This window comes from Chondrus crispus, genomic scaffold (assembly GCF_000350225.1).
Source record: "Chondrus crispus Stackhouse genomic scaffold, scaffold_465, whole genome shotgun sequence".
Lineage (NCBI taxonomy): Eukaryota > Rhodophyta > Florideophyceae > Gigartinales > Gigartinaceae > Chondrus > Chondrus crispus.
The window spans coordinates 42123-49436 of NW_005179367.1; the positions used below are offsets into that span (position 1 = coordinate 42123).

At 54.8% G+C, this 7314-nt stretch overlaps 2 protein-coding genes; one reads left to right on the forward strand and one right to left on the reverse strand.

Moving 5' to 3' along the window:
• The first annotated feature begins 2095 nt into the window (after positions 1 to 2095).
• Positions 2096 to 4744, forward strand: CHC_T00009491001 (Lipase domain protein, putative). The gene has a single exon (XM_005719126.1). It carries the CDS (start codon positions 2096 to 2098, stop codon positions 4742 to 4744), a length of 2649 nt encoding a protein of 882 aa, XP_005719183.1.
• Positions 4745 to 4795: 51 nt separating this feature from the next.
• CHC_T00000199001 (hypothetical protein) lies at positions 4796 to 6309 on the reverse strand. XM_005719127.1 is given in 2 exon segments: positions 4796 to 5040; positions 5041 to 6309. The coding sequence occupies 1 exon segment, from the start codon at positions 6307 to 6309 to the stop codon at positions 5041 to 5043; it is 1269 nt and encodes a 422-aa protein (XP_005719184.1). The 3' UTR covers positions 4796 to 5040.
• Between the last annotated feature and the right edge of the window lie 1005 nt (positions 6310 to 7314).

Below are 7314 nucleotides of genomic sequence, written 5' to 3' on the forward strand. Positions count from 1 at the left end.
CATTACAACACGGTGAGATGAGTGTTGCTCCAAATTCCGTCCTCTACTATCCTAGAAGTTTCGCAACTCAATATGAACAGCAGAGGAGGTCGCATATTTCTTGTTGGAAAAGCGAAGCCGGCGGGAAAATGTCAGCGATGGTGCGCTTTAGTTGGGTCCCAGTTAGCTCCGGGGTTGTTTCTAGGAACCGAATTGAGGAGATGAAACCTTTCTGGGCATTCGTAAGCGCACCCAACGCGTCGTTCGTTATGCCTTTCATGAATGTAACCAGGGGTTCGGGTGGTGACGAGTCGGAATGCTGTCCGCTCTCAGAAGGCCCTGCTACCTCGTGGGAGGGGTGTGGGGGCAGGGGGGGCGGGAGGAATGGGAGAACAATAGACACGTCGGTGTTTCTATTGTACATCTGGGCGATGTGCCAAGCAAGTGCAAATTTGGAGACTTGTGCAGTGACTGCGAAGCGTCCCATCCTTTTCACGTGTGGTACGCGTATTGGCTGTGGCATTTACGATTCAGTGTCGGGTTTCGAGCGAGTTGCGTTTGGATCGCTTTCTTGATCAGAGGGCAATTGCAAAAATTGCAATTAGAAATCTCTCATTTTTTCCCTCACACGTAATCTATGGCATACAGTGTGGCCCGCTACCATTGCTCTCTTATCACTATCATATCATCATTACATTATCATTAGATTCGTGTCTTCGAGATGCCTCTCCGGCACATGCACATCGTGATTTCGTACAGTGGTTGGCTGTGAGATCCTTCCTTTCCAACGCCAAGCCTCGGTGCTCATATCTGCACTCGGCGCGTGTCTGCACTCGAATCGAGGCGACAACCCCTACATGTTTTCGGGTGCATACGCGATTGTTTCAAACCTTGCATCACCTGCGCTTCTGGAAGATTGCATGAAAATCAGCTATTACTTGAATGTGAATCTAGGCGTACGCCTCGATTCTCATCTATCATCTATGATAGACATGCACATGGCATGGAGATGGACCAGTGGCAGCGGACATTCGTTTTGTCAGCGAGCTAAGTAAGGTATACGGGGAGATATACAAGTCTGATGAGCTTACGGTAGGCCTGTTTCCTTTTATTTCCCAGCAAATCACCCAACTTGTATCACCATCTCAACTTCGCAGTTGAGATGGTGATACAAGTTGGTCAGGGGTTGAAGGGTTGTGGATTCTCTTCTTTTGCTTTGTTTTGAGTTGGTTTTTGTGTTTGTGTCGACTAACAGCATGCAGTCCAGAACAAATAAGATGAAGGCGCAGTTGTTATCGGACTTTGTCAAGTTGAGCATCTCTGCAAATGCAAATGTTGAAAACGATGTTACTGGAGACGGATGAAGGAATGGCACAGGCACAGGCGACTTTGCCCCGTCGACATTTGAAAGTAAGTTCCGTCGTCCAGGTTGTGAAACTTTTTACGTGGAAAACTCACATGCCCCCAGTTTTCGGTATGCTCTGAGTTTTACCAGACGCGTTTAGATCCGTATAAATCCGAGCAAACACGGCACCAAAACACGCGTTTTCGTGACTTTACGGACAACTAAGGTTGTCTTATTGAATAAAAAAGTCACAAGGCAGAATAAAGCTGCGAGCATCGGATCAAAGCAATGACTCATCCAATCATCTCCCTCCACCTTGCATACTACGAACACCGTCCCTCTGACCGGGCCACCATCGACCAGCAACCGCCCAGCCGCCCTGTGATTGGTTATGTCCTTTCTCTTCCGTTCTCGTCCGTTCTCGTCCGTTCCCGTCCCCCTCGCACCTGAAGCATCCTTTCGCAATCTCTGCCGTGCGCATCCCATCCCATCCTCCCATGTGTATTATCTCCCCCGCGCCCAGGGACCAAATCACTGCCACACTACTCCCCGCATTCCTCACTGGCAATGCAATCCCTATTCATCCTCCCTGCCCAGCAGTTTCACCACTCCTCCACGCGCGCCACCCGCCACCGCCGGCCGGCCCTCCGCCGCCCCCGCCGCCTATTCGCATGCGCTGATCGTCCACCGGACGACCCCGCCCCTCTTCTCCCGTGGCTACAGGCCGCGCTTAAGTCTTCCGCGCCTAAGTCTTCCGCGCCTAAGTCTTCCATGCCCAACACAGCCCCCACGCCGTCGGAGGATGCAGAAGACCGGAACGGAGGAGACGAAAGCCCCACAATTGCCGCGCTGCTGGCAACCGTGCAGCGGGAAGGCGGCGAGGTTATTGACGCGGCGGGGCGCAATGTTGCCGTCAGGGAGGGCTTCGCTTGGATCCTTGAGGCGCTTGCGAAGAGGGGCTTGGGGAAAGGGGCCGTGGCAGAGGGAGAAGAGGAAGAGAAGCGCAACGACGCGAGGGAGGTAGTAGAAGAGCGGGAGAAGGGGCGGGAGAAGGAGGAGGACGGGCTGGGGGACGGGCTGGAGGACGGGCTTAATGCGGCTGTTGCGTGGATTCTTGAAGCTGTTGCAAAAAGGAGGAAAGAGGGAGAGGCGGCCAAAGAGAGTGTAGACGAATCCGACCTTGTCCATGTCTCAGAAGAGGAAACTGCGATACAGCGAGTTGATTCTGATGGAATGTCAACTTCACCTCTGTCATGGATTGCCGAGTTGCTCCCAGGCAACATCCCTGCGAGCGCACCGGTTAACGACCCCGACCTCGCAGAAGGCGCAGAACCACGCAGCGAGGAACTTGTCCCCGCCACGACAACAGACGAAGTAGAAAACCAGCTCGTCTCGTGGCTCTCGTCTCACCTGTCGCCCACGGCCACCAAAGAGGAGGTGCTGGACCAAACCGTATCCTGGATCTCCTCCAACCTGTCGTCGGCCTCGGCGAACCTATCCACCATTGCGCTGCAGGGCATGCTGCAGCGCGGTTCGGACGTCGCGTCGCAGCTGTCCACCAACGCCATGTTGGCCACGCTCAACGCGCTCAACGTTGAGCCGTTCGATACCGTCGACACGCTAGACGATACCCACCTCCCGCGTCACCCGTATGATCCTGTGCACGCGCTCACGCTTGCGGCATACTCGTTCCGCGCGTACTTGGAGCCGCCTTCGTCGTCTTATCGCGAGACTTTCGCGGCTCCAGTTGATGGGTCTGAGCTTTCAGGCTTAGATCGGCAGCTGGTGTACACGGACTTTGTGTATCCGAGCACTGAGATTATTGCGCAGAGGGCGAAGGGGGCTGTAATGGTGCAGGTTGTAGCGTCGGAGGGATTGGAGGAGGCGTACGTGGTGGTTGAGATGAACGGCGTGCTGGTGCTAGACCTTTTCAAGAAGAAGCATTGCGCAATGCTGTGTCAGAGGGACCCGCCTTCGTCTCGGTTCCGTTCCATCGGGGGTGCAAGTGATGATGAGTTGGTCATAAACGTGTTTCCAAATGAGAAGGCATACGTCGAGGGAAGTCCACCGAGTGACATTTCCTTATTCTCGCTTGCTGACCTTGTGCGACAGGGCCTGGAGAGCGGCAGGTACGTGGATGAGGGTGAGTGCACGCTGAAATTCCAGAAAGTTTTGAAAGAAGGGAAGGACAGGGATTTCTTTCATTTTTCCTTACTTCCCAAAGAGATGAGGCTTCCGTTCCCGTTTCAAAGTGTGGGGAAGGACCCCGAGGAAATTGATCCGAAATCTGTGGGGTCAGCGTCAATCACGCTGCGTTTGTCGTTTATACCTTTTCTGAATGGTCCAGAAGGCGATAAAATGAAAGAGGTGTCATCATTGCTTGCAGACGCAGAGGCAACGTCGTTTCAAAAGTTGACTTCAACTACAGAAGATTTGTCAATTTCATCAGTTCTCAAGGCAAAGCTCTCACCTGGACAGCTACCGGACCCTGGAGACTGGCGCAGGCTGGCAGGAGCCGTTAGAAATCTTGTCGACGATGACGACACCACTTTGGACATCCAGAGAACAGCCACCTTAACAGAAGACTTGCCTAGTACACTATTCATCGAATCATTGGCGACCGATACAGAAGTGTGGCTCTTCCACGATACAGCCAACAAAGACGTTGTCATATCATTCCGCGGGACAGAACAGGTAAGCTGGAAGGACTTCTTCACTGATGCCCAAATGTTTTTGCAACTTTGGGTTCCAGGTGTGAAAGTAGATCTCAATGTGGATAAGGACCGAACAGTCGGTTTGGCGGACTTTATTCCCGGAGTGCTGCCCTCTCAAGAAACATCGATTCCAGCAGACGCATCCGCAATACATTATGGTTTCCTCCGGGCATATCTAAGTATTCGGGATGCATTGATACGCGGTCTCAAGATGGTGAGCTCGGACTTTTGTGATGGTTACTCGTTTCACTTTACTGGGCACTCCCTTGGCGGAGCGCTTGCGATTATTGCGTCAGCAGATCTTCAGGCACGCCAGTTGATGTGTAACTGCGATGTATCATGTATGACGTTTGGAGCTCCAAAGGTGGGAAATGTACACTTTGCTAGGATGTACAACGAACTTGTGCCAAACTCATTCCGCATTGTAAACGACACTGACTTGGTTGCACGAATGCCAAGGTCAATTTCTACGAAAGCCCCAGTGAATCGCTACCAACATGCTGGTCGGACTGTCCTCATCAGTGATGACGGGGACTACTGGATTGAAGGGTACAACAACAAATCCGTCATCATGGCGAATATGAGCTCCATTGATGACCCTTTCCGGGAAAAGTACAAAAACCTGCAAGACCTCATCAATTTTGAGCAGAAGTTATGGAACGAATTGATCAGCGGGCGCTCCGTAAAACATCACATGGTAAGTTGATTCGGACACAGTCCGCTCCCCGTTTTTTATCATCCCATTGCACACACAGCGTACTAACAATTGTTTTACTATTTACGATTTGTTAGGAGGATGCCTACTTCACTGCTATGAGCAAAGTTTTGCGAAAGTTCCTTCGAGCGAACCGCGTATGAGGTGGCGGGCGAATTGTCGTATCGCGGGAACAGCTAGTCCCCATACTGTACTACATCAGACCGTCTCAGACGGTGTAGACTACTTTCGAACGTTGTTAAGCACGACTGTGAAGGGTCAGTTCTGTAACATCTTTCATTTACAAATCATCTACGCTGTTGACTGTGGCCAGCGGTACCAAACCCTTGAGGCATGTTCCCCATTCCTGTGCCCCGCCTTCCCGTTCCGCCGTACATCCCCCCCATTCCTCCCATGCTACCTCTCGCCATGCCTCGTCCCATATTTCCCATTCCGCCCATGCCTCGCATGCCACCTCTTGCCATGCCTCGGCCCATATTTCCCATACCTCCCATCCCGCCCATCCCGCCCATTCCCATCCCCATACCTCCCCTCCCCATACTTCCCATGTTATTGTACATTCCAGATCTTCCCATTCCGCCCATGTTCCCAAAACCAGGCCCACTGTTGCCTGCCCCGGGACCTCGCTTCGGTCCTACCGAGCCCGCTGGAGGAGGCCGTCCTTCTTGTTCGGCCGTCCAGACCTCGTACGCATTTTTTAGTTCGTCGAATATAAGCTCCGCGAGTACCTGCTGGTCTGGTGGAAGGTTCTTCGATCCAATCTTGTCAGGGTGCACTTGTAAAATCGCTTTGTGGTAGTTGATTTTGACTTTTGGGTTTGCCTTTAGTATCGTCATATTCACAGCCGTCCACGTCGCGCCTGGATACAGCACCGTGTCCAGTGACGCTAGCAACGCGCGAAGGTTGCCGCGACGGGCGCCGTTGCCCATCCACTGGTTCACCTTGGCTTCTGCCATGCCACGGGCGTTGTCTTTCTGCTCCCGTTCTTTTTCTCCAGCCCTCTCCCGCTGGCGTACGACGGCAAGCTTTTCGTCTGCGCGGGCTTTGATTTCAGCTTCATGCTTCCTCCGGAGTTGCTCTCGCTCGAGGTTTTGTCCCGATGCCGATGGCGCGGTGGGCGCAGATGACCGCCCGGCTGATAAGCCAGCCATAGTAGGATCAGATGAAGAGGCTGACATTGTAGGAGCAGCGGGGCGCGACCGGGAGGCGTTCGTTGAGCGGCTCTTCGCCGGCCTAGTCGACGACATACTCGCAAAATCGCCAAGCAAATCACCTTCCATCGCGTTGCTCGATGCGCTGCGCGGCATCGGCGGCTTGCTCGAGCCAAGGTCCAACAAGTCCTCCGTTGCTGCTGCAGAGGGAGGGACAGACGATTTCTTTGGCCGGGCGGGACGCTTGGTGGTCTCCGGTTCATCGAAGTTCAACAGGTCGGCCTCAGTGTCGCTTCGGTTGCGTCGTGGTGGCTTGCTTGACACGGTGGCAGTTCGACCTGTGGAGGCGCCTGCTGGGGCAGCTGTCGGCGGCCGGCTACGACCCGTCTTCCCCGTAGGGTACATGCTCTCGCGCTGGCGCGAACCGCCGGTCGGATAGGCGGCTGTGGCTTCCCTCGACCCGACACCCGACGAAGGGTATCCACCTATGGACTCACGCTTGCCAATACCGACTGACGGATAGGCGCTCTTCGAGGCGTTCGAGCCATAGGCTGCAGTGCTTGAAATAGAGGGTTCCTCCTTCCGAGACGTTGGTCTTGGGGCGGGCGGCGGTGCGGTGATGTGGTCATCGTCATCAAAGGGATTATGCGGTGTGTGAAAAATAGGGTCCTCGTCGTCGTCGTCATCATCATCGTCATCGTCTTCATCCCACAACGAATGCGATTTGACACCGTTCGTAGTCCTCGACCGATGGCCGGAAGATTGAGGCGGCTGCTGCGGGGCACTCTGCCTCGGTTGCCTCGGAAGATCCATAAAGTCATCGTCCGCGACATGCTGGTGCGCGGGCTGGCTCGCATGGCGCATCGGTCTAGCAGCCCTACCAAAATCGTCATCGAGGGTTCTGAAGCCGTTCCGACTGAGCCTCCCCGTAAGCAGGGGGTCATCTTCAACCCTCGGGATTGGCTCTTCCCCGGATGCGCGAATAGCTGCGAGGGTATCCTGGCCTACAGCTTCGACACAGCGATCCATGATCCTGCTGGAATCTATATAAAACCTGCGCTGAAACTCGATAGTCTCCGCGACGGAGCGCTCAAGCAGGGCGGCACGCCTGGGGAGTGCGGGCTGCATGAGGACGAGGAGCTCCTCGGTGGCGAATCTGAGCTCTGCCATCTTGTCCCTAGCCTTGCGCTCCGGCTCGGCTCCCTCCGGGCCGTCTGCTGCGCGGGCGCGGTAGCGCTGTGCGTCCAGGACGATTTTCTTGCGCACGGCCAGGCGGGCGGAGACCTCCTTTGCGCGGTCGAGCTCGTCGTCTGCCGGGGCGACGACGCGCTTCTTGATGCGGCGCTCGACGCGCGACAGGACGTCGTCGGCGACGGCGGCCTGGCCGGCGAGCAGGGCGTCGGCTGTTAT

Bases quoted from the DNA above. Each gene is read 5' to 3' on its own strand.
- CHC_T00000199001 (XM_005719127.1), bottom strand. From the start codon at position 6,309: ATGTACCCTACGGGGAAGACGGGTCGTAGCCGGCCGCCGACAGCTGCC.
- CHC_T00009491001 (XM_005719126.1), top strand. From the start codon at position 2,096: ATGCCCAACACAGCCCCCACGCCGTCGGAGGATGCAGAAGACCGGAAC.